At 44.5% G+C, this 26,714-nt stretch overlaps 1 protein-coding gene across 6 annotated transcripts; it reads left to right on the top strand.

Annotated features, from left to right (window-relative positions):
• The first annotated feature begins 109 nt into the window (after positions 1–109).
• DYDC1 (DPY30 domain containing 1) lies at positions 110–24,414 on the top strand. 6 transcript variants are annotated; one of them, XM_040485573.1, is made up of 9 exons: positions 110–240; positions 394–467; positions 2,726–2,820; positions 3,387–3,549; positions 4,208–4,309; positions 10,478–10,570; positions 12,681–12,737; positions 13,392–13,496; positions 23,507–24,414. In XM_040485573.1, exons 4-9 carry the CDS (start codon positions 3,403–3,405, stop codon positions 23,549–23,551), a joined length of 549 nt encoding a protein of 182 aa, XP_040341507.1. In that variant the 5' UTR covers positions 110–240; positions 394–467; positions 2,726–2,820; positions 3,387–3,402; the 3' UTR covers positions 23,552–24,414. The 6 variants fall into 6 exon arrangements, with proteins under 6 accessions (XP_040341507.1, XP_040341513.1, XP_040341508.1 ...); XM_040485579.1 differs by lacking the exon at positions 23,507–24,414 and adding an exon at positions 15,928–16,028; XM_040485574.1 differs by lacking the exon at positions 2,726–2,820.
• Positions 24,415–26,714: the final 2,300 nt, after the last annotated feature.

Raw genomic sequence — 26,714 nt, 5'->3', positions numbered from 1 at the left:
CGCGCGCCCCGCGCCCCGCGCGCCTGGGTCCCTTCCCCGCGGCAGCGCGCCGTCTCGCGTCCCAAGGCGCGCGCTCGTTGCCTAGCGACGGGAGATGCCTAGCGACGGTGAGCGCGCGGGCGCCGCCCAGACCTGTTGCTGGCGCTTGGCTGGGGTCCCGCGCGCGCGGTGGTTCGGGCCGTTGGACCTTCTGAGTGGTGTGGGGCTCAGGCGACGCCTGAGCTCCCCGAGCAGAGCGAGGTTAGTGCAGCGCCTGGGGGCGGCCGCCGTTGCTACCGCCTCCTCCTCCGCCTCTTACTTTCCCTCTCCTCCCCCTCAACCCCGCTGGCGGCACTGCGCGCCGCCGTGTGGAGAGGACTGGAAACTCTACCCGGGCCCCTCCTTTCTCACTAGGCCGGCCGGCTTTCTCCTAAGCATGGGCAAAAGGACTTCTTTGTACTTCTTGTGACAACTTCTACGGGCTTGAGGTAGCTGTTTCTGTGGGAAAGAGCTTTCTTCTATTGCGCCGATGCTCCCGTTGGTGTATATGATAAGTAACATTCCTTGCAAGAACCTGTGTATGGGTATTGTCATTTCATGGACAGGAAACATGCCAAGCGAGGTAGCAGATGTTACCTGGGTTCTGCTAAGCCACGCCCATAGATCCGAGACTGACCCTCCATTGGGAGCCGCTCTTAGGCCAGAGGTTTCTTCCTTGGGGACATGGTCCCTTTCCCATGTATTTTCAGTAATCTGTTGCCTGTTTTGTGTTACTCCACTTCAGATGACATTGACCTGTCAATGTAGTTATTTTTGTCTTTAGAGTATATCCCACGGAAGAAGCACAGTGAAGATACCGTGTCTCAAACTCATCTGTAATACTGTCATTCTCTCCGTATGGTTAAGCTTTTTTTTTTTTTAATTTTTTTTCAACGTTTATTTATTTTTGGGACAGAGAGAGACAGAGCATGAACGGGCGAGGGGCAGAGAGAGAGGGAGACACAGAATCGGAAACAGGCTCCAGGCTCTGAGCCATCAGCCCAGAGCCCGACGCGGGGCTCGAACTCACGGACCGCGAGATCGTGACCTGGCTGAAGTCGGACGCCCAACCGACTGCGCCACCCAGGCGCCCCTGTATGGTTAAGCTTGATAGGGAATTAGGCTCATTTGTGCCAGTTTTTAGAGTTTAAGTTTTTATGGCTGCACTTATGTACACATATACACATTCCTTTCTCCACTGCTGTTGTTAATACAAAACATACTATATACAATTTTTGCACCTTGCTTTTTTTTTTTTCTCCCAGTGTCCTGGAGGTCACTCCCTATTTTAGAGACCTTCCTCGTGTCTTTTATATGCACAGTAATTCATTGTGTTGCTGTTTCGTCAGTCCCTTAATGAAGAAGTTTTGGATACAGTTGCAGCTTGGCTATTCTAAATAACGGTGCAAAATAACCATGTGTATGTATCATCACTCCATATTTTTGCAAGATAGGATCCCCAGAAGTGAGACAGATAGTTCAAAGGGTAAATATCTGTTTAATTCTCTAGATATTGCTAAATTCCTCTCCATGGGTACTATACCATTTTGTACCCTCACCACCATCAAATGAGAGAGAAGAGGTGGGCCTTATGGATGAACCTCAGGAGGTTGTTGTTTCTGAAATTTTAGGCGGAATGTTAGGTGCATCTGTCCAGGGACAGGACCAGACATGCTGGCATTCTCTGCTCTATAATTGCTCATGTCTGACATATAGGCACACAGTATATATTTGTTGAACAACGATTATATCTCATTAGATTCTCAGAAGAGACTGGACGCCGTGAGGGTAATTTCAGGGTGATTAGTTTTTTCAAAGCACCTGAGATGCAGTTGTTGCTACATTTCTTTCCTTCCCTTGTTCCTTCCTTCCTTCCTTCCTTCCTTCCTTCCTTCCTTCCTTCCTTCCTTCTTCGTTCCTTCTCTCTCTCTCTCTTTCTCTCTCTCTCTTCTCTCTTTTAAATCCAGTCTAAGATTGGGGCACCTGGGTGGCTCAGTCGGTTATGCATCTGACTTCGGCTCAGGTCATGATCTCACGGTTCATGGGTTCAAGCCCCGCGTCGGGCTCTGTACTTATAGCTCAGAGCCTGGAGCCTGCTTCCAATTCAGTGTCTCCCTCTCTCCCTCCCCTGCTCATGCTCTGTCTCTCTCTCAAAAAAAAAATTAAATCTGGTCTAAGATTATTCCTGTCCATCTTCATAACTGAATAGACTGGGACATTATTGGGAGAATGGAGAAACTCGTTCACTTGCTCCATGGGGAACCAGCGTGTCTGCCCTGTGATTAAAACACACCCCTTGAGGAGCTGGAGGAGTTTGTCTTCTAGAGGGAGGACGGACATGCACGTACACAGATGATTCTCAGGTTGTATGACAGGTGCTGTGTGAGTTGCTTGGAGAAGGAAGAATTTCTTTACGGTGCTTGGGAAGGCTCAGGGAATGAGAGATGACCTACATCTTGCGGGTGAGGAGAGACATTTCCCAGCCTGGGAGATGGTGAGGAATCATTATGCACAACAGTCCTGGAGACTGAAGTGTGCAAGGTGTGACTGGCAGCATGGCAGAATGTTTAGTATAGTTAGAGCCCAGGATGTGCTGGTGGCAGAGGAGATGTCTGGAGGTGAGCGGGCGAAGAAATTGGGGCCAAAGCATGAGGAGCCTCTTATGCTATCCTTTGAAGGTTGAATTCTTTTTATTCTTTGTCCTTAGAGATTTATGGACTTCTGTGGTTTCTTGAGGTGGAGTATTGTGATGTTTTCTAAAACGGACCCCCATGGCTTGGGAGGAACATCTTAGTCACGAAGGTAATGGCTCTGGAATGAAGATTTGGGTATGAATCCCATCTCCACCATATGGACTTACACTCCTTGTGTCTGGGCTTCCTCATCCACACAGTGGGGATAAATAATACCGATTTTTTACCCATGTTGTGAGGATTAAGTGACACATGCATTGCTTGGCGTATAGTCAGCTCCCAACGACAGTAACCCTTTTTCTTTTTTTGTCGTTGTTTTGTTGTTGTTGTTTAGTTTCTGTATCATTTATTTCTGCTTTAATCTTTATTATTTCCTTCCTTTTGCTGGTTGGGGGTTTTGTTTGTTGCTCTTCTCTGACTCCTGGACTCGAAAGCCCTTCAGGATTTTGAAAGCGCATCTTAGTGTTAGTCGTAGTGACATCTGTGGAGGCTTTCTGGAAACTGTGAGAAGTTTCCCCGGAGCCAGCTTTTTTGTGTCATCCCTGACAGGGGGAGGGGGGGCGCCCACGTTACATCCACGACAGGATGTAACGCTTTGTTGGCCTCGCCGGACTCTACTTTTATTGTGCCTTACTGAACGTTTCCTGCATTAATGCAAAAACATTTACCTTTTAGAGGTTAGGGGTGAGAAATGGAGTCGACATATCTTCAAAAGTGCCTTGGGACGTGTCTAACTCAAGGTCTTGCAGAAGTGGCGAGAATTCGCCCAGTGGATCCAATAGAATATTTAGCATTGTGGATTTACAAATATAAGGAAAATGTGACCATGGAGCAGCTGGTAAGTGGGGACCTTCTTGTAGAAAATTAGAAGAGTGAGGGATGCCCCAGTTGGTTGAGTGTCCGACTAGGTCACGATCTCATGATTCCTGAGATCTAGCCCTGCGTCTGGTGGGCTCTGAGCTGACAGCGTGGAGCCTGCTTGGGATTCTCTCTCTCCCTCTCTCTCTGCCCCTCTCCTGCTCCTGCTCACATGCACACTTGCATGTGCTGTCTCTCCAAATAAATAAATAAGCATTAAAAAACAGTAGAAGAGTCAAATAATTGGTCCAATTTGCTTTTTTAAAAAGTTCAAGTGTTCTTTCTTTCTGTTTATAAAAATAGCATGTTTATTATAGAACAACTTGGACAATATCAAAAACATTAAAAAATACCCAGAGAAGACCTCTTTCTTCTAGTCTTTTTTCTATACATTTTCTATACATTTGTAGTTTTTCTTTTTGCATAATCGTGAACATACCCACTGTATAATTTTAATTTTATGCTCTTTGTTCAAGTAAAACACACATTTCCCCAAATTGTTACACATTTTCCACATGGGTGAAGTAAAATTTGCTTACCCTTTCCCCATTGTTGGTGATTAACATGCTTTCAAGATTGTTTTCACAAATTGTTTTATCTCCACTTAGTCACTTGATATTATTTTTGAACACTGCTAGAGACAGAAGGAAATGGCCAGCCTGGAGCGTGAGAGAGAACTGGCTTTGATAGAGCAGGAAATGATGGAGAGGCTCAAAGCAGAGGAGCTCCTGATTCAGCAGGTGAGACAAGCGTGGGGGTTCAGGGGTGACTGGAATTAGTGGGGTCAGCCTCAGTGTGGTGCGACCCAAATGGCGAAAAACTCCCCATTGCTAGTCAGTTAGGAATGGCTTTCTTCCATCTTCATGTTTCTGTGTTTCTGCCTCTACGCCTTCTTTGCTAGAGAAGCAGCAGCAGCTGGGGTAGGAGGAAACCCAGGGAGTGTGTTCTCATGGAAGCCAAGGGGAGAGAGCGTCTCAGTGAGACCCGAGGAGTCAATTGCTGGTTGAGTGAGAGCAAGACTGTGAAGTGCTCATTCAAGGCCACTGGTGACCTTGATAGGAGCAGTGTGTTGGGGAGGGGGGAGGATAACGGGGGAGACAGTGAGTGAAGGTAATGCTTTCAAGGAGATTTTCAAGGAGGGAGGCTGGGTTTTTTTAGGAGCAGCGGGGAAGGGAGTGGTTGACGTTAAGAAATGGGGAGAGGATAGTCTGGGTACACGTGGGTGTATAGGTTTTGTGGCACAAAGTTGAAAGCAGTTTCTGAATGACTCTTCTTTATGAAGTAGAGACCATGATCATCTTCCAAGAATGGGGCAATGAAGTGGGAGGTGTGGGAAGAGCGGTGAGGGTTTGAAATGGTGGCTTTGGAGGATGTTAGAGTTGACCAGGAAACTTAGCATTGCTTGGTGGCATGGAGTACCCTGTTAGAGTTAGAGACCAGGCATTTATAATGTTGCCAGTTGGTTTGGTTTTATGATTATGGGTTTTCTCCACTTAGGCCAGATATTTGAGTGAAGATGTGGAAGGGGCAGACCCCTTGACTAAAGTAGGTTTGGGGTAACGGGATTAGGGAGCTGAAGATGTTGGTAAGAGAACGGTTTAAGGGATGAGTCCTGGAGTGTAAACAAGATAGGGAAAGTTCCAGAGTGGCTTCTGGACCGATTTAATTTATGAAGAGCCTCTGAACTAAATTTAGGTTATCCTTACCATTCTACCACATAGTACTTAACTCTAGAGTCTCGAGTCGCAGCTAAGGGAAAGGGAAAGAAGCCCGTGATTTGGGTGTGTGGATAAGAAGAGTATAGACATGGCAAATAGTTTCTCTGCCTAAACTCTCATACCTGATACTTGGGTAGAACATTCTAGGCACCTTAGACAGATATGGCTATTGAAAACTTTACTGCTTCCGAATCTTCTTTTTATCTAATCATTTGGCTAATTCCTATCAGGAGGTGGCAAAGCATTGAGTTGGGTGTCAAACGATCATCCAAATGGGTGAGTGTCTGCTGTAGTTGCCCCAACTTTCGAGAAGCTGCCCTTGTTCTTCAGCTTCTACAGCCAGTGTCTGCCCCCTTCTATCAGAATAAGGAGAACCTCTCAGCAGTTCTCCTTCCCCAAGGCAGTTACGTCACAAATGTAGAGGCACTTAACGTTCTTTGACTCATCCACTTTGTCTTACTTAGATCCAAGTTGGCAATACTAGAAATCAAGCACTCCTCTCGCGGTATCCTGTTGACCAGCGTGAAGTGATCCGCTGTGCATTGAACCCTGAGCATTGTATGGGGAATGGAAGATAACAGTAATAGTCTCCAGAAGATTTTATGACCAGTTAAAGAAATAGCTTGGTGGGCAGAAATAGATGAGACGAGGAAAAGGGGCACGTGGTTCGGGAGGAGGGAGCACCAGAGAAGAGCTTGGGAGAGAGTGAGACCGAGATGCAAAGAAACATAGAGGCGCTCAGAGTCCATTGGATCAAGTGAGCTTGGGCTTCGGGACTCTGGTCACTTCCCTGCTCTCACAGTTAGTGCTACTGATTTTTAAGCACTCTCCAGTAAACCCCGGGCTCTTGTGAACTGGGAAGTATTTTTACTGCCATTTTCTACTTAAGAGCTTACTGAGGAGGTATACAAGCTGGTCTGTCTGTTTGTTTTGTTTTTTGAATACCTTTTCTAATGGTTTTAGTCATGTGTGAAGAAGGTTTTAGGTTTTGAAATTTTCCCGAAAATGTTACACTGGTTCTGATGACCAATGTGGTTGGTATTTGCCAAGTACATTTTGCATTGTTGTTGAGAGATTACTTATCTCACTTCCTCTGCGAATATCTGCAAGTGGATTGAGTGATGTGTTCTTGCACTTCGGCTACCTACCCATCACTTTTATCCTAGTGTGCATGATACAAAATTACCAAGAAATTCCCTTCAACGACCTTTCGTAAATAAATATTAACTCCTGTTTATTATCTCTTTATTTGTCAAAATGTATTACTTTTAAAAGATGTGTTTTAAAAGCATAGCTTTAAAGTGCTCTTGGGGCGCCTGGGTGGCTCAGTCGGTTAAGCGTCCGACTTGGGCTCAAGTCATGATCTCGCGGTCCGTGAGTTCGAGCCCCGCGTCGGGCTCTGTACTGACAGCTCAGGGCCTGGAACCTGTTTCAGATTCTGTGTCTCCCTCTCTCTCTGACCCTCTCCCGTTCATGCTCTGTCTCTGTCTCAAAAATAAATAAATGTTTAAAAAAATTTTTAAATGCTCTTAATGGGATATGTATGTATTATGGAGTATTATGTAGACATAGCAAGAGAGAACAAATTTCCACAAATGTTGTGTCAATGAAATAAAATTAAAAAAAAATAAAATTGACTGCAAAATATAACTTTTTTTTTTGGAATCCGGCTTACTACTTGGAAGACTTAAATTATTTTTTAAAGATAATATTTCACTTAGTTGGAGTTCAGAGTTAATGTTCCTTATCATCAAAATTGATTGAAAATATTTATCTGTGAATGCTGATCTGTAATGAGATTTTAGTATTCCATCTTTGAAAATAGCTTAGAGATGCTTCCTGCCAAATACTGATTATCAGTCCATGTGCATATAATTTTGACTATATTTATCTCCTGGAATGCATTTGTAGAATTCTGTTAGATTTTTATCTTGTTTTGCCTTTTGGCATGTCATTACCTTGTAGATTAATCACTTCCAATTGAAGGTTGGTAAAAGCTTCTCAATCACACAGTTAAATGGATTTGGGGATATGGAAATTTAATTTGCATTTAAATCAAGGCCAAAAAAAAAAAAAAAACCCAACAAAACTCTGGATCTGTAGTTTGAGATTGGGAAATATACCTGCTGCAGATTTGTGTGGGGATGGGGGTCTAGTTTCTTGTTTTAGATTTTGCCTGCACGGGAAGTGAATGAGGCAGCTTGACATGGTGATTCAAACATTAGGTGTTGTTGAAATGTCTGTCCTGCAGGGCTAAATTTTTACATATTAAGTGCTGTTTCACCTTGTATGTTTAGTTTGAATCGATTTAAAAACATTATTAGGTCTGTAGCAAAAGCTTATTTCCAAAGCCATTTACGGTTTGATAATAGTGACTGAACATGATTCTTCTCATTCAGAAAAATTTCAATCTTGGTCCTGAGCCCCAAAATTCACACTAAACTGTTACCGTGTTTTCATTTCATGATACATGGCCAGTATAGAAAATTCAAATTTCGGCTTCACGGTGAAGCCGTGGAACTGCTGTGTGGTAGGGCAAGCCTAGATTTATTCGGTTTCCGTTCCTGACACAAATTCACAGAACTGATGATGGGCACGCTCAAAAGGGTGAAAGAAAGGTGCTGCTGGTCCCGCTGGCTCAAGAGCACGTGACACTTCCTGCAGAGCACCTGCTGGTGGGCAATACGGCCACGACTCATAGGCTCTCCACGCTGTGTTTTCACAAGCTTGGTAAACGTGTCCAACTGAGCCTCTTTCCGTTCACCATTGGTTGTAACACATCTTAGCAGGTTTCGTTGCTGGTTGTACTGAATTAATGTTTCTCGACTTCTTTGGAAATATTCTTGCCTGTAGTTGTCCCATGAAGACTGTTCATAGAGGCTGATCTTTCAGTCACTTCAGACTCAGCCCTGGGGCGCCTGGGTGGCTCAGTCGGTTGAGCGTCTTACTCTTGGTTCCAGCTCGGGTCGTGATCCCAGGGTTGTGGGATCAAGCCCGAGTCAGGCTCTGCGCTGAGCATGGAGCCTGCTGAAGATTCTCTCTCTCCCTCTCCCCTGTCTCTCTGTCCAAAAAACAAAGCAAAACAAAAACCCTCAGCCTTGATTCCAGTAAACAGTAACCCCTGAGCAGTGTTGGGGTTAGTCTACCCATCAGGAGCCAAGGAAAATCGCTCAAAATAATTCGCCTTGTTTTTAATTGCCTGTTGATGTTGCTCCCAAAGCCATCAACTCTTTGAGCAACTGTTTCACCAAAATCTTAATGTAAGTCCTCCCCCCCCCCCCCCCCCCCCCCCCAGGACACTGAAATCAAAACGCGTCATTAAATCATCATTGGTAAGTGAGCGTCTTTGCTTCGCTAACAAAGGAACCACTTGGGAACTTGCTTCCATTGCAGTCTCATTTCTATTTTTAATTTTTGTGAAGAAATCCTGTGATGAAGTAATTCTGCTTAAATTTTCTAATACTTCTGACCTTTGTTTTCATGTGGGCTGAGAATATTGTGATGACACGTGCTTAGTCTGGTAGTATTGCATTCTTTTTTTTTTTTTTTTTTTTTTTTTTTTTACAAAATGTGCCCTTTTATTTTACTTTTTAAAATTTACATGCAAATTAGTTAGCATACAGTGCAACAATGACTTCAGGAGTAGATTCCTTAGTGCCCCTTACCCATTTAGCCCATCCCCCCTCCCACACACCTTCCAGTAACCCTCTGTTTGTTCTCCATATTTATGAGTCTCTTACGCTTTGTCCCCTCCCTGCTTTTATATTATTTCTGCTTCCCTTCCCTTATGTTCATCTGTTCTGTCTCTTAAAGTCCTCATATGAGTGAAGTCATACGATATTTGTCTTTCTCTGACTGACTAATTTCACTTAGCATGATACCCTCCAGTTCCATCCATGTAGTCGCAGATGGCAAGATTTCATTCTTTTTGATTGCCGAGTAATATTCCATTCTATAGATATACCACATCTTCTTTATCCATTCATTCATTGATGGACATTTGGGCTCTTTCCATACTTTGGCTATTGTTGATAGTGCTGCTATAAACATGGGGGTGCATGTGTCCCTTCAAAACAGCACACCTGTATCCCTTGGATAAATGCCTAGTAGTGCAATTGCTGGGTCGTAGGGTAGTTGTATTTTTAGTTTTTTGAGGAACCTCCATACTGTTTTCCAGAGTGGCTGCACCAGCTTGCATTCCCAGTATTGCATTCTTTTAATAAAGTATCATTGCTTCGTAAACACCATACTTTGCCATTTAATTTGATAATAAAATAATCCACTCTCCGCTGTATCTTCAGAGAGCAACATTCCAAATCCACATCTTTTCTTGTTTTGACATGATGGGTGTGCACTGTTTTAAAAAATGTCATGGTGTGGTGATACCATGCCACTCCAAGAACTGTTGAGATAAAATGGCATGACTGTGATTTGTAGTGTGCTGAGCAGAGCACAAAATGATGAGAGTACCACCTATGGTCCCTGTTGCAACTACCCAACCGCCGTTCTGCAAAACCAGTCACAGACAATAAGTAAGCAAATGAACCTGGCAGTGTTTCAACAAAACTTTTGTTTATAGGCACCGAAATTTGAATTTTCTGTAATTTCCATGTGCTGCGAAATATTATTCTTTCGGTATTTTTCAGCCATTTAAAACTGTAAAACCTTTCTTAGCTCATGGACTGTACAATACAGGACTGGGTTCAGATGTGGCCCACAGAATTTAGTTTGCTGACCCCTATTCTAGTGTGGCATGTCTGTTGAGTTGGAACCAAATATGCTGTTGATTATCTGTGGTTTCAGATAATATACTTAAGGTTTTCTCATCCACTCTTCTGTAACCAAGGTTTGGCTATTTGAAGACCTATCTATGGATGAAGAGATTTTATTTGAAAAAAAGTACGACAATCTCATTTGTTGCTCTAAGAAGAACAGAGAAAATAACATGATTTTGTGCAGATTGTTCTTTTCTGCAAATTAGCAATTAAGGAAGCTTCCTTTTTTATGTTAGACTTCAGGAAATATTTGTAAAAGCTAAAGTATTAGGCGGCTGTGATCATTTATTCTTGTAAGCGTCTGAAATTTACGTAGGTATAAACTTAATTATCCTGGGACATTTCAGAGTGATTAGAGTTAATTCCTGGCAATTGATCTGACTTTAACATGACTTATTTATTTCTGAATATTCAGCAACAGCTGGCATTCCAGCTGGAGTTGGAAATGCAAGAAAAAGAGAGACAAAGAGTAGAAGAACTACACAGAGCTCAGGAACAATTAGAGAAGGTAATTTGAAGCTTTATACCTGCCCGCTTTATTTAAAACCTCTTAGAACCCTCAAACTGTTTCTTCCAGCTGTTATAACGTGGGATTCATAGACGTGCTACACATTAGCTGTGTGACTGACACAAGTCTTATAACCTTGTTAGTCTCCTTTTGCCTTTTTGAAAAATAAGAATAACAAGATATCACTAGCACTATCTTACTGGTTTGTCACGAGGATCAGTCAAGACCATATACGTGAAACTGCTTTGTGAGCAGTAGAGTTCTCTCTTGGGGATGTTAGCAACATTTTAGTCAAGGCACAGTGGTCCTTGACTATGGTAGCTGATGTTGAAGGTTAAGTTCTTTGTAACGTTGAGGGTGTTCTGATCTCTGAGACAGTCGCATATTTCTTCCTCGTGTTAGATGTGTTATCAACAATATTTTTACGTTTCAAAATATTTTTATATGGCTGTTTCATGTCTTTCATTCAATTACGCAGGGACTTATGTTAAAAAGTCTGTTTCGGGGCGCCTGGGTGGCTCAGTTGGTTGGGCGTCTGACTTCAGCTCAGGTCATGATCTCACAGTTCGTGAGTTCCAGCCCCGCGTCGGGCTCTGTGCTTACAGCTCGGAGCCTGGAGCCTGCTTGGGATTCTGTGTCTCCCTCTCTCTCTGCCCCTCCCCTGCTCACGCTCTGTCTCTGTCTCAAAAATAAATAAAAACATTAAAAAAATAATTTAAAAAAAAGTCTGTTTCCATTGACTGTCTGTATAATGTCAGACCTCTAGTTTGGCCAATGTTCCCTGGGATCCAAAATGTGTGTGTCACATAGACCAAATTTCTGAAGGACTGAGTTATACCTTTCAACTGGATATTTTATATTCTATGTTTATAACCAGCCTCGATTTATTCCACAATTAAAATGAAAAATAGAAGTAGGTTTCATTGAATATGTCTATTCATGGCTTAGATGAGAGCATCATTATTTAGAGCACTTTTTTGAAAGGTGGAAGAATGGATTGAAATCAAAAATGAGATTCTTGGGGCGCCTGGGTGGCGCAGTCGGTTAAGCGTCCGACTTCAGCCAGGTCACGATCTCGCGGTCCGTGGGTTTGAGCCCCGTGTCAGGCTCTGGGCTGATGGCTCAGAGCCTGGAGCCTGTTTCCGATTCTGTGTCTCCCTCTCTCTCTGCCCCCTCCCCCATTCATGCTCTGTCTCTCTCTGTCCCAAAAATAAATAAACGTTGAAAAAAAAATGAGATTCTTAAAAAGATAAATTAAGGGGCTCCTGGTGGCTTAGTCAGTTAAGTGTCAGACACTTGATCTCAGCTCTCAGGGCTGTGAGTTCAAGCTCCTCATTGGGCTACGTGTTGGGCATGGAGCCTACTTAAAAAAATAAAATACTAAGATAAAACACAAAAAAGATAAATTCAAAACCCTATACATAGTCTGAAAACACACGTAGTTAACAAAACACAGATGCTGATGTTATCTCAGTCTGAATGTTGGAGGGCACGTGGTTATACATGCATGTGCACACACACACATAAATACATGGGGACGTTGGGGCGCCTGGGTGGCTCAGTCGGTTGAGCGGCCGACTTTGGTTCAGGTCATGATCTTGCTGTCCGTGAGTTCAAGCCCCGCATCGGGCTCTGTGCTGACAGCTCAGAGCCTGGAGCCTGTTTCCCCTCCCCCGTCCATGCTCTGTCTCTCTCTGTCTCAAAAATAAATAAACGTTAAAAAAATTTTTTTAAATACATGGGGACGTATATCCCCTTTCTCTCTGGTGAGGATTCAGTGATGTCAAATGGAAGGAAAGTTTTTGTTTTGTCACTTGTCACCCTGACTAATAATTTGGCTTTCGGTTTAATGTCTCAGATCATTTCATTTTTCAAAGAGTCGTGTTCAATTATAAATAAAACATGGTTTTCTATTAGTGTCAAGTGTTAAGTGAGACTGTGAGCTGCAGTTTTGTACTAAATGTATTCAGGTCACCCTTTTAAAAGTGATGACATGTTTGCTGTTAAACTGATCATAGCACTATGTAAAAATAAACCTTCTTGAACATTAAACATGGAATCAAAATGGAAAGTATATTCAAATATTTTTCTTCATTTTTATATATTGTAGGAGATGGGAATGAATATAGAAAACATACCTACGAGTGAAGATAGTTCACATTCAGAGGTGAGAAGGAAACATTATTCTGTGTCACGTGAAATGAATGAGTGTCCTGGGGGGCAAAGCTTAACTTTGATGCATTAGGAGCTAAACGTTTTAATAAGGAAATTATCAAACTTGATAGTCCAAGTGTGTGTTCTAGTAACAACAGTTCACGAGTACAGTGTTCTTTAGAGCAAAATCTCAAAGTGGATAAAAATTGGACTTTTGGTTTGCGTTTGTATTTTTTATTTTTTTTAAATTTAATTTATTGTCAAATTGGCTAACATACAGTGTGTGCAGTGTGCTCTTGGTTTTGGGGGTAGATTCCCATGATTTATGTCTTACATACAACACCCAGTGCTCATCCCAACAAGTGTCCTCCTCAACGCCCATCACCCATTTTTAAAAACCAGAATGTCGTGAGATATTTATTGACCATATGTTTACTTCCAATGATACATGTTAATTTTCTGTATTAAATTAAATTTCTTAAATTTAAGTAAGTTTTAGCATTTATCTCTAGAATTCTCTCTCCATTAACAGGTGTTGGTTCATTCCATTAATTAATGACACTGAATTTGGATGTTGTAATTCAGAAATCTCCTACCAAAATCAAAGAAAATTAACGTATTCGTTTTGAACTCATCTAATATTAGAAACGAATTTTAATGATTGTAGGGTATAACGCCAGACTCAGGCAAAACGCTGGCTGAAATTAGCGATCGATACGGGGCACCTAACCTGAGCAGAGTGGAAGAACTTGATGAGCCAATGCTATCTGATGTAAGTATCCTTAAGAAAGTGTTTTGTGAAAAACAGATTTGTTTGTTTGTTTGCTTTGTTTTACTCTGGGAAAGCCTAGTGCCTATGAGGCCTGGGTTGGATGGCAAATGGGCCCTTACTGTCATAGAAAGAAACCAGTTCCCCGAGTGCTGGCCATATTCCCAATCGGCCTTCTGCCCTTTTGTGGACCTGTGCTGCTGGCCACCAGGGGCAGGCTGGGCGCAGGTCTGGCTCCTTGCAAATGTGTCAGCACTGATGGGAAAGTAGCTGGAAGCTGGAGCTGAGGTCATGGTGTGCCATATGCAGAGGGTGATGTATATATATTTTGGAGTTAGGCTTTGAAAATCTCAAAATCTCTTCAAGATATATATTTAAAATCATTTGGTGAAATACATAATCTTTAAGTTAAATGTTGGGGGCCAGCTTATTGTTTCTCAGGAGCAAACACTAGAATGAAATAAATATCCTAATGAAAGTGCATGCTTTTACAGTATATAAGTACACATGCTTGTTTAATAAACACATGGTGTTTTCTAGGTACCAGGCATTGTGCCTGTTGTTGTGAATAAAACGGTTTTTTTTTCTTTTCTTTTTTTTACCTTGTCTAGGGGGGAAATAGGCAATTGGATAAGCAATTGATAGTCATTGTTAGAGGGAACAAGTGGTTTATTGCCCAGAGCAATAGGCTTTGACAGTGAACAAGGGAGCTATTAATCTAAGCCGGACCTGCGGGTATAGACCAGGACTGTCCTGGCAGAGGATGTATTTAGTGACCTAACCATGCGCACTGACAAAATGGGACAGCCAGCCCAGTGGAGGAGCCCTGTCAGGGAAGGCTTCCTGAAGGAAGTTGGTGACTGATTGCTGGGGGTGCGAGGGGGAGGATTCGAGAGTACAAGACAGCTAGAGACCTGACAGGGGAGAGTTGGGGGTGTGAGGCAGGGAGGAGGAGAGACCACGCAGGGGAGGGAACAGGAACCAGGCTGTGAAAGGCCTGGTAATTTGTGCCCAGATGCCGTAGATTTTATCCTAAAGGCAATGGAGGCTGATGCTATCAGCCCTGCATTTTAGGAAAGCTCTCTGGCAGCAGCATGGAGGGGAGGATGGAGAGAGAGAGGTGAGGACACCCATTAGGAGGCTAATGCAGTAATCGAGAGAGAGATGGCATCGGTGGCCTATTCACAAGGGAAAACTGGAAGGGCTTGGTGCTAATCAGTTAGTAGAGATGTTCCATTAAATGTCTGCTGTGTTTTGGGACCACGCAGGGAGGTAGCGAAGACAAATGCACAGAACAGATGGGCCTCCTGCCCTCGGGGTGGGGATGGGGGGCGGCGTGGGCCAAGGGCACCTAAGAGGACAGACCTAGCCTGGATGAGTCTTCCTGAGGAAATGAAACTTAAGGGGTTAGTCTGAGCTCAGCCCAGCAGACAGGGAGAGCAAGACACTCCCACAGAACGGAATGGCCCAGCTCAGACGCTGGCTGGGTTGTGCGGAGCTTGGAGATGGTGCAACTCCAAGCTGGAGAAGTGGCTAATGGCCACATCACACTGTACTCTGTATGGCAAGTGCAGTGGGATTCACTGAAAGGGTTTATGTGAGGACTGGAGATGTGGCTTTAGAGGGGAGAGAGAGGATTCGAGTGGGCATGCGTGGAAAAGAGAGACCACTTAGGAGGTTTTATAATTGTCCAGATGCAGGATGACCAGGGCTAGGATCAGGGTGTAGACAGCAGAGATGGGGAGAACCCAGTGGATTTGATATTGGCTGGGAGGATAAGGGACAGAAGAAAGTCAAGGTGATGCCCAGGTTTCTGCCATGGGCAACCAACCGGACTCAGAGCTTAGCCATTTGTTGAGGTGAGGAACATAAGAAGAGGAAGTAGGTTTTGTGAAAATGATGGCTTCCGTTGTGGACATGCTGAGTCTCAGGTGACCCTGAGATACGCAGATGTAAGTGGCCAAAGACCAGTTGATGTGCGGTACAGGTTCAGAGGACAAGAGAGCTGTCCAAGCAGGAGATAGGAACATAGCAGTCATCGGCATATGAGCTAGGTGAAGCTAGGAGAGGGAGTCGGGTACCTAGGAGAATGTGCAGAATGTGCAGGACGGGGCTCAGGCACATCCATTACACATTCCATCATTTAAGGGGTGGACACAGGAGGAGGACCCCTACAAGAATGATAGGGATAACAGTAAGAAAGGGGGGAGGGGAGCAAGAGAAGGAGAAGAAAGGATGGGTTGATAAACACTGTGCTTGAGAACACCGTTGTTATCATGCTGAGTTTGGATCTTACTTGAACTAGTTCGAAAACTATCGAAAAGCTTCATTTACATAGTCACATAGAATTGACCCCAACTCTGATTTCTTTGGCTTGTACCTTTTCACAATTCTGATTGTATTAAAGTATATTTACTTTTTATTCTGCTTTTAGGTTGCATTAAACATTGATCAAGATTTGTAAGATCAACCAACCCAAGAGCAATACATTTTTCTGCTTGTTTCAAGTTTCAAAACATGAGGTTCCCAACTGTATTTTTTTCCTCCAAACCTGAACTCTGCTTTTTTTTTTTTTTTTCTCTAAAGACAGCTTTATAAATGGGCTTTCAAGGGTAGCCTTAACAGGTTGTTTTGGATTCTCCGATGCAACTGGTTGTTTGTAGGATTCCTCAGAGAGCAAGAGAGAGAGTTTGCCCAAGCAACCGGAAGGCGCAAATGGGAGATGAGCTGAAAAGACTGTGTGTGTGTGTGTGTGTGTGTGTGTGTGTGTGTGTGCGCGCGCGCGCGCACGTGTGAGAACAAGATTGCCCGAGGTGAAGGTTACGGTCTGTGAAGAGTGAAAGGGGCTACCACTGTGCAGGACTTGGGAGTGTTCGACATGCCTTAGATCTGAGCTCCCCCCTGGAAGTGGACTGTGAGGATTTCTCCAGTTTGCTCGGCAGTGATACTTTGTAGGACCATTAATCCACGCTTACTGATAGGGCTGGATGGGGAAGGATGCCAAGTTCTGGGGTACCAAGACCCAGCATTTCTTCTGGAGCAACCAGTGTGGGCAGACATCCTGGTGATACTGTTGGAGAGACGCTCTCGCTGGCACAGGCCATGCAGGGGGCTTCCTTGGGTGGGCGCTGGGTGGTCCATGGGCCCTGACTACTCTCCTGGCCCCTTGGAAGTTTCACACCCAACCTTGAACTTTAGGGAGAACTTTTCTTCCTTTTTAAAATTCTTCCAAATCTAAGTCTTTATTCTGAATCCTTTCTGTTATTTAAGGAAGGGTATAGGCATGGAAACATAAATGCCAGGAAGAGGATTCTTAAATAAAATTTTAGGGGCTCCCTGGTGGCTCAGTAAGTTAAGCATCCGATTTCGGCTCAGGTCATGATCTCATGGTTTGTGAGTTCAAGCCCCAGTGTCGGACTCTGTGTAGACAGCTCAGAGCCTGGAGCCTGCTTCAGCCTCTCTCTGCCTGCCCCCCGCCCCCCTGCACTCTGTCTCTCTCTCTCAAATATAAATAAACATTAAAACAATTATATAAAAAATAAATTAATTAAAAATTTAAAAGATCTGCTTTTGGTCATCATATATCTTTCCTGAGGCAGTGAGAGCAGAACAGCCAAGTTGCTTAAATGGGAAGAGAGAAAGGGGGGAAAATAATGGGGGAAGCACTGGTTTCATTAAAAAGAAATGTTATCTCGTCGTATCAGTTCTGTATATTCTTTAGAAAGAAGTCCCAGGCACCCTGGAGAGATGGTTTCCGGGTCAGTTGGGCCACCAGGCCCTGTGTCCCCAGCATGGATGACCTGTCTCAGTCTGCCAGGCAGGTGTCTAAGGCAGCGAGAGAGCACGTGTCCCCCTGCCCCCCAGCCTGGGCCTGTGAGGGCACCCTCGTGGAGGGCTGGGGGTGGAAGGGCGGGCTCAGGGGGCCCTTGGCCTCAGCGCAGCCCAGGCAGTCTGGTGCTGGGGCTTGACAGCAAGAGTCTGTGAGTGCCGGCTAGTCGCGGGGTGAATCACTGTGGCTCTGGGACACAGGGTAGCCCTCTTGGAAGCATCCCCAGCCAGATCTGAGCATAAGAGGGAGGACGTAGAACGGGGTGAAAAAGGAGATGACGCTTTTTCTCTCAACCTTCTTCTACGCCGAGTAATTTTGGATGAGATGTGAATTCTATCTTCTTGGGTGTTGGATATTTTTATCCCTGTAAATATTTGTGAGCTTTGTTTCTGGATGCCGTTAAGGTACTCGGGAATAATTTGATCCTTTCTGGTCTTGCTTTCAAGAAGCTTTGTTAGGTGGGACCAGAGAAGAATTGAGCCTAGGGCAAGTTTTGTCCCACCATTAAGGCCACACACTCTAGGGACACTGCCCCATGTTGAGTGAATTATGAGAACTGTCACTTTGGCTGTGGAAAGAGACACTATCTTCATTGTATTTTTAGACCACTTTACTGAGGTATGGTTGACAGAAAGGTAACTTATTCCCAGCTCTCTTTGAGAGAGCTCGTGTGCCCTCCAGTCATCTGAGAGTTTCTTTCCTTGGCTTCTTATCACTTCTTCCTCCCCATGCATTTATTACTCAGCTGAAGACTCAGGGGGACCCTCTGGAGGTACCCCTGGACTCCGGGCTCTGAGACCACTGGGCTTCACCCACAAGGCAGAGCGCTGATGCGGTTGCAGGGAACACTGTTTCCCGTTCCTCAGAGGTCTTTGTCCTCTGTTGCCTCAGGTTCACTGTCCCAACAGCTGGGACAGTGTGGTTTGTCGCACCAAATGGTGCTGGTTTTTCGTCGTTTCACAGGTGAGGGCAAGGCCTGTCTCTGTCGGTCCACCTTCACCTGAAACCAGAGTTCAGATGCCACAGACATTTTCTCATGAAAATCCCTGTTCCTTTGCTTCTTCAACTTGCCTAATTTGGCGAAATTTAATGTGGTTACTTTCTGAGAAGAATTTAGGGGGTTTGGGAAGTATCGAATGACTTGTGTCTCTTAACCTGCTTGGAACCAGGCCGAAAGGGCTAAGCGGGAATCAAGGAATCAACTTTACAGATGCTAAAAGGCCACCAGAGAGTGCAGGACACCAGGCCAAAGCTGAGTATCCTGTTTCTCCTGGCTAGTTTGAAGAGAAGCCGCTGGAGAATGATAGTTCTCTCTGTGTCAGCTGAAGAGCCCGCCTGATCTGCCTCTCACGTGGAGGACCGAAGCACGGTGGGGCTGTGGACGGTCCTGATCCCCGGGGCCTTCAGGAGCGAGAGCTCGAGAGGCCAGGTTGAGCGTGGGGCCTTTACCCAGACCCATTCACCCATCTCCTGAAAGAAGGAAGAGAAGAGGGTGCAGAAATTGCCTGGCTCCCTGTTCTGCCACACGCTTCTCTCCTGGGAAATGACACTTCTCAGTATTATTTTGCCTGACGTAAGTGACCAAAAACCCTGACTTGGAAACAGGCTGACACCCTTGATGCAAGTGGCTTAATGGATCAAATGATCTCTTGTCTCCCACGAGAAGTCCAGAGAATGGGCAGGCCGCAGACGCGATGGGTCAGGGCTCCAGCACCCTCTCTCTTGGCTCTGCCTTTCTGGTCTCCACCGGTCTCATCCTTGGGCTCTTCCCAGTGTGGCTGCCGTCAATAATTCCAGGTGCTATATTCAGCCATGACAGCATCTCATGGAAGAAGAGGGGAGAGTCCTCCTGGTGTTTTTATTTATATTCCTAGAAACTCCCCGACAGACTTGCCTTTCTGTCTCACTGATTATGATTGCATTCTACATTTACTCTCTCCCAATTTCATTCACAAGGAAGATAAGGAATCATTACACTGTCGTCTTACTGATTCATTGGTTTATAGATTCATTTATTTTCAATCTATGTCAAAGGGTCATAAGTAGTCACCAGGGTGGCATAAGTGTGGCCCCTAGAGAACCAAATCTAAGTGCCATCTCTGCAGTTAACATGAACCTGAGAATGAGCGCCTCTAAAATTTTGCTATGGGGAACTCTGATTGCCTTGCCCTCCTCCTGGCCCTGCCATTTACTATGGGGAATAAGAATAGGGCATGACCTTTGCCCTACAGCACTTTTGGGTCAAGTACAGCTTGTGTGCACATATAATAGGAACTAAGTACCTGGTGCAAATAGAAGCTAAGAATTTAGGGGAATGGGATTGGAGCAAGCTTCATGAAAGCGAGGACATTTCCAAAGGAACCTTAAAGGAGAGGTAAGTTTTCAGTGGGTGAAATTCATGGAAATGAGAAGGAAACTGGGCCAAAGACAGATGGGTAGGAACCTGACTGGGGAGGGTCTGAACACCAGCCTCCAAAGTCTGTACTTGACGCCAGGGAGGGATGTGTGGAAAGACCCAGGATGGCCTTTGAGGACTTTCCACAGTTTCAGGATGTGGAAGTGAAATTCGGATCGTGTGGCTAAGGGCATGGATTTTGGTAAGGAAAGGAAAAAGACTGAGGTGATCTTCTGGAGAAGTTTGGTGACGAAGAGAGAGCGACTGGAGAGTGTAGCAGGATTGAGCAGGGATGCTCTCCTTGGAAATGAGGCTTTGCTTGTACTCTGGCAATAGGAAACAGGAAAGTTGGTGAGCCCAGAAGTAGAGACTGAAGGTGTGGCTCAGGAGGGTTGGAGCAGGGATCCAGGAGTACTAAGTGTGGGTCAAAACTGACAAGAGGGAGGAGAGCACTTCTGAAATTATGTTTTCCCCCCAGGAGGGGGAAAATGTAGAGAGAGACATTTTAAGTGAAGGGGATGAATATTTGAGGGTAGTGGAGCAGCGCACACAGTCTAGGATTCTCTACTTCTGATCCTTTTGGTAAAGAAGGAGAGAAGGGCAGAGGCTGGTCAGGTACATGAGTGAGGATGCATTTAAAACATGTGCTGGGGGCGGGGGGCGCCTGGGTGGCTCAGTCGGTTAAGCGTCCGACTTCGGCTCAGGTCATGATCTTGCAGTCCGTGGGTTCGAGCCCCGCGTCGGGCTCTGTGCTGACAGCTCAGAGCCTGGAGCCTGTTTCAGATTCTGTGTCTCCCTCTTTCTCTGACCCTCCCCTGTTCATGCTCTCTTTCTGTCTCAAAAATAAATAAATGTTAAAAAAAATTAAAAAAAAAAAAACACATGTGCTGAGGACTATCGACAATAGCCAAATTGTGGAAAGAGCCCAAATGTCCATCAACTGATGAATGGATAAAGATGTGGTGTGTGTGTATATATATAAAGGAATATTACTCAGCTATCAAAAAGAGCGACATCTTGCCATTTGCAACAACATGGATGGAACTAGAGTGTATTTAATGCTAAGCAAAATAAGTCAGAGAAATATAAATATCGTATGATTTCATTCATATGGGGAATTAAGAAACAAAGCAGATGAACATAGGGAAGCAAAAATAAGATAAAAACAGGAAGGGAGACAAACCGTAAGAGACTTAAATACAGAGAACAAACTGAGGGTTGCTGGTGGGGTGTTAGGTGGAGAGATGGGCTAAATGGATGATGGGCATTGAGGAGGGCACTTGGGGGATGAGCACTGGATGTTATATGTAAGTGATGAATCACTGCATTGCATTCCTGAAATCATTATAACACTGTATGTTAACTAACTTGGATTTCAATTTAAGTAAAAAGGAAGAAAGAGAAATGAATAAACAGCATGAAGTGAGGAAGTGGGTACAGATTTATGAAAAAGATTCTCTAATGCGCGTTAAAATCATTTGGATGGAGTGGTGAAGCTATTAAAATATAAACATTTCTGGGTCTCAGTCTTAGAAGTTCTAACTTAGTTTTAGCAAAAACCAGAAATGTGCATTTTAAAGAGCATCCCAGTTTTAATAAAGGCTGGACTATATTTAAAAAATTGGCAATGAAAAAGAGGAAAGGTAATGGAGGGGAAGCCTTTCGGCTGGGGGGTGGGGGCCAAACACCTTGTAATTTTAAACTTGCTTCCCCTAGAAAGCTTCTTCCCTGTGGCAATAACGTGTCACCCAGCCAATACAAAGACCAGCCTACTTAATAGTTGTGCTTTTCATTGTAAATTGTATAATTGCCTTTTGGTATCATTGCCTTTTGCGCATCTTGACCTAATATATCCTAGGGCCTGATGACCCTTGGATAAACTGAACGTTGATATTTTAGCCTTTAATGAGTATCTATTGTTTAATGCTTAAAAAAAATTAATTAAAAAAAATAAATAAAACATCTGCCGGGGGAATGGACCACAGAATTAATGTTGGACAACTCTTTGGGCCCAATGGAAGTTCATTCAGTCAAAAAACACTTGATAGGGGCGCCTGGGTGGCTCAGTCAGCTAAGCGTCTGACTTTGGCTCAACTCATGATCTCGCGGTCCGTGTGTTCGAGCCCTGTGTCGGCCTCTGTGCCGAGAGCTCAGAGCCTGGAGCCTGCTTTGGATTCTGTGTCTCCCAATCTCTCTCTGCCCCTCCGCCCCTCTCAGAAATAAATAAACATTAAAAAAAAATAAATAAAAAAGCACTTAATAATGCTTACTCTCTGCCTCAGTTTCCGCATCTGGATAATAAGTAATAGTGCCTGCCTCTTAGTATTGCTCTGAAGATGAAGTGACTCAATTCATGTGAAGTTTTCATAGGGGTGCCTAGCCCTTAGTAAGCACTCAACAGGTAGTGAAGTTGTTGCTGCTGCTGTCTTACCTGCCAGGTACTGTGCTAGGTAAGTGGAGTCTGCATTAGAGCTCTTCAGTCCTATTCCCCAGTGCCCCATAACAAACTCAAGGGTAGAACAGCATCCATGGGTAATGGAGGCACACTAGAATTGAGGATTGGCAGACTGTCACAAGACCGGCGGGATCTGAAGTCAAGTGCGAGCAGCAGTGGAGTGTGTGGCTACCATGTTCACCATTAGCTGGGTGTCAGCACTTGGCTCTAGGCCAGGAGGTAAGTGGCATTGTTCAAAGCAGATTCCCAGCCAGGGAATGGTGGTGATGGCGGGGGGGGCGGTGCTCAAGGTAGGCGAGGAGACAAGAAGGGGCATAACTCATGGGAGGCGTCTGCAAGAGTTTGGCCCAGCCAAGCAGTCAGTGTTTAGGAAGGCTGTGGCCCTTACAAAGAACTTGACCATAAATTAGGAACAGGGTCAATGCCCATTGTCCAGCTTTGATCCCAACTGGAAGGACTGGGGCAAGACAGAAGGGGGCTTGTGACTGGGTGGGAAGGCTTGAAATTGGTGGAGAGGGGAGAGGACTAACAGGGAGCACTTCTTTTTTTTTTTTTTTTTTTAATTTTTTTTCAACGTTTATTTATTTTTGGGACAGAGAGAGACAGAGCATGAACAGGGGAGGGGCAGAGAGAGAGGGAGACACAGAATCAGAAACAGGCTCCAGGCTCTGAGCCATCAGCCCAGAGCCCGACGCGGGGCTCGAACTCACGGACCGCGAGATCGTGACCTGGCTGAAGTCGGACGCTTAACCGACTGCGCCACCCAGGCGCCCCGGGAGCACTTCTTAATGCCGGAGGCTCTATCAGGAGTTCGTGGGACTGTGGGTATGAGCTTGTGTTTGTGTGGAGGAATGAAGTTTCAGAAAGTAACTACACAGAGTTGTTCACTAATGAGCCTTGGAGCTGGCCTTGCTGCCCCATGCGGTTTGACAGAACTACTGAATGTGTGTGGGATACTAAGAGCGTTAGAAAATAGCCTTGTCTAAAATAGAGTTGACTCTAGTTTCTTAGTAGCTTTTTCCCTTCCTCATTTCTTCAGCACGATAGGTAGCTTTGTTACTAACCAAGTGCCCAATCTAGAAGGTGGGAGTCATCCTTGACCCTCCGTGCTTCTTATACTTCGAGCCCAATACAGGGAGCCTGATACCGACTCCTTTTTCTCTCATGTTCCACAGCCACAGGTGATCGGTTTCTTAGCCAAAATATAAGAGATCAGCTTGTATAACACATTGTTCAGAGTCCTGTGCCAGCTACCTCCAGATTAAAGATTGTAAGGGCTTATCCCAATTGCAATCAATGGCCATTCACCCTTTATCTAATTCTCATTTCCACAGATCCCTCTGAGCTGGCTTCCCTCTGAGGACTGTGCTAGTTTCTGAGAACACAAACCAGTGTGAGAGGCGGTCAGTACCATTGAAATGCACTCTTCCAGATGGCGGGCAAAGGCACAAGCAAGCAGATAAATCAGGACACAAGCTCCAAAGGGCCAGTTTGGTAGGTAGTGCCATTGACTTTTTACATGGAGAGACGCCACCTAGAGCTGCATGGAAGTGAAAGACTCAGAGCAAACGACACCCACACAAGAACAAAGGTGCAGAATTGATGGTGGGTGGGCAGGAGGAACATGTGAGCAGAGCAGTGAAGATGGGAATACCCTCAGGAAGCTTGAAGAATAGTAGGTCTGGGCAGGGGTCTGGGAGGGGAGGTTGAGCAACGTCAGGTCTGGACCAGGTTGTGAAGCACATTACATCCCAAGCTAAGAAGTTTAAACCGTGTCTGCTGACAACGGGAGTGGAAATGAGATCTGCACGTGGACAAACTTCACTGGGAATGAGGGATGAGCATGTGGCCCTCTGTCACAGGGAGAAGTTTTAAGAGGTTTTAAAGGATGGTATTTAGGCTGCTGTTGTCCTAGTCTAGGCCTGAGGTAATGAGGGTCTGAGCCTGGGTCGTGGCAGTGGAAATCTACTCCATGAACACTTGTCTTGGGTTGACCACGCACGCGCCAAGAACTGAACTAGGTTCTTATGGGGAACATGAATGTGAGCGATTGATGGTCCCGCCTCCCGTCCCTCGCAGGGAGTAAGTGAGTGATGGGTCTGACACATTCCAGAGGTGGACTTGGAAGCTGATTGAATGGACGTGGAGGGCACAGGAAAAACCTGGATCTGGAACCTCGACAGGGCCATTGAGGGCTCGGGGAGATGAGGCGGGGGCACTGGTGTGAGGTAGGGATGGACACCTGGCCAGCTGGGTGTGTAGCTCGGAGCTCCTCTCTGCTGCTCTCACTGACCCAGGGAGGGGGGGGGCGGGGCGGGGGGGGGGGGGGGGCGGAGGCTTGTGTGGGAGACACCGGAAGTGACATAACTGATGTTTTTTTAGGAGACCAGAGTCTGAGCCCCATGACTAATGTATACAAGACAATACCATATTCCAAAGTGTCATTAAAGATACTCAGGGGCGCCTGGGTGACTCAGTCGGTTAAGCGTCCGACTTTGGCTCAGGTCGTGATCTCGCGGTTGGTGAGTTTGAGCCCCGTGTTGGGCTCTGTGCTGACAGCTCAAGAGTCTGGAGCCTGCTTCGGATTCTGTGTCTCCCTTTCTCTCTGTTGCTCATTCGCTCTCTCTCTCTCTCAAAAATAAAGATTAAAAAAATTTTTTTAACGTTCAAATGTGGTCCACTAAGAACACAAATCAAAACAAACAGCACAAGCTTTAAAAGTTTTGTGAAAGGTTAATTAAACCAAGAATTCAGGTATCTGTGGTATGTTGAACCCAGTTTGTTTCTAAACGTGTATTAGATTGTAACCTTCTGCTGCCACTAGGTGTCACAAAGATTCAGTTTTTAAAAGCTCTACCTCTTGAGGCTGAGGCTTTACAAGATTTCTTTTTGTACAGAGATAAGGTTTTCTAGTATTCACAAATATAATGAACTTCAAATCTTAAAATCAGTATGATGAAATACTTTGAATATGCACAAGAGCACACACATTAATATAAGCCATATGTTTTACCCCAACTCAGGTTTAACAAATATTAACCCTCTACCCTATTTGACAGCTTAAAAAAAAAAATCTTACAGTTGATGTTCTGTTTGTACTCCTGTATCCCATCCCTCTCGTATCTTGCCCACAGATAACCACTATCGTAATAAGATCAGCAGGCGTACTTTCCAGACATACATCCCTGATGTCTTCATACAAGGGTTTGTGTATTTCTCAAAAGACAATGTAGATTTCTGGATGAGATTTTAACTTAATGTTATGTGGTGTCCTGCTATAGGTGTCATTCTGCAACTTGTTTTTTCTCGTTCAGCATTATATTTTCAAGATTTATCCCTGCTGATTCATGTAGATCTCATTAATTTTAACTGCTCTATAATGTCCCATAGTACCTACTCTTCTATTGGCCACTGTTTACACTGTTTTAAAAGCTTCATTTTTTATACGTTCATCCTTGTACACATCTCTTTGTGCAAATGTGTACATTTGAGGAAACCTGGATTGCCTTCACAGTGTCCCTTAACTTTCAATGACACTCTGTCCCAGTAAAGCCAAGATCTGTCAGACCACCTTTGTAAGCAATGTATCCAGAACCATGACCCCAGTATTCTAGCAATGTCCTGTTGAAACATGTGGGAGCTGAGGTGTGAGTTTCTCTGGGGCAGCGGTTCTGAACTTGGGCATGGGCCACAATGTGCTGGAGGGCTTGCTTCTTAAAATGCACCCCCCAGGAAGGAAGGCAGTCTTGGGCTGGGACTAGAGAATTCCATTTCTTTCTTTCTTTCTTTCTTTCTTTCTTTCTTTCTTTCTTTCTCTTTCTTTCTCTTTCTTTCTTTCTTCCTCTGTTTTGTTTTTTATTATTTTATTATTTTATTTTTTTAATTTTAATTTTATTTTTTAAATTTACATCCAAATTAGTTAGCATATAATGCAACACTGATTTCAGGAGTAGATTCCTTAGTGCCCCTTACCCATTTAGCCCATCCCCCCTCCCACAACCCCTCCAGTAACCCTCAGTTTGTTCTCCATATTTATGCGTCTCTTCTGTTTTGTCCCCCTCCCTGTTTTTATATTATTATTTTCCGTTCCCTTATGTTCATCTGTTTTTTTCTCTTAAAGTCCTCATATGAGCGAAGTCATATGATTTTTGTCTTTCTCTGACTAATTTCACTTAGCATAATACCCTCCAGTTCCATCCACGTAGTTGTAAATGGCAAGATTTCATTCTTTTTGATTGCCGAGTAATACTCCATTGTAGATATATGCCACATCTTCTTTATCCATTCATCCATTGGTGGACATTTGGGCTCTTCCCATACTTCGGCTATTGTGGATAGTGCTGCTGCCATAAACACGGGGGTGCATGTGTCCCTTCGAAACAGCACACCTGTATCCCTTGGATAAATGCTTAGTAGTGCAATTGCTGGGTCGTAGGGTAGTTCTATTTTTAGTTTTTTGAGGAACCTCCATACTGTTGTCCAGAGTGGCTGCACCAGCTTGTGTTCCCATAGAGAATTCCATTTCTAACCAGCTCCCCAGCA

This window comes from Herpailurus yagouaroundi, unplaced genomic scaffold (genome assembly GCF_014898765.1).
Source record: "Herpailurus yagouaroundi ecotype Mexico unplaced genomic scaffold, PumYag 163, whole genome shotgun sequence".
In the NCBI taxonomy this organism is placed as follows: Eukaryota; Metazoa; Chordata; class Mammalia; order Carnivora; family Felidae; genus Herpailurus; species Herpailurus yagouaroundi.
The sequence above is the reverse complement of the archived record's forward strand: the minus strand, read 5'-3'. Positions and strand labels throughout refer to the sequence as shown.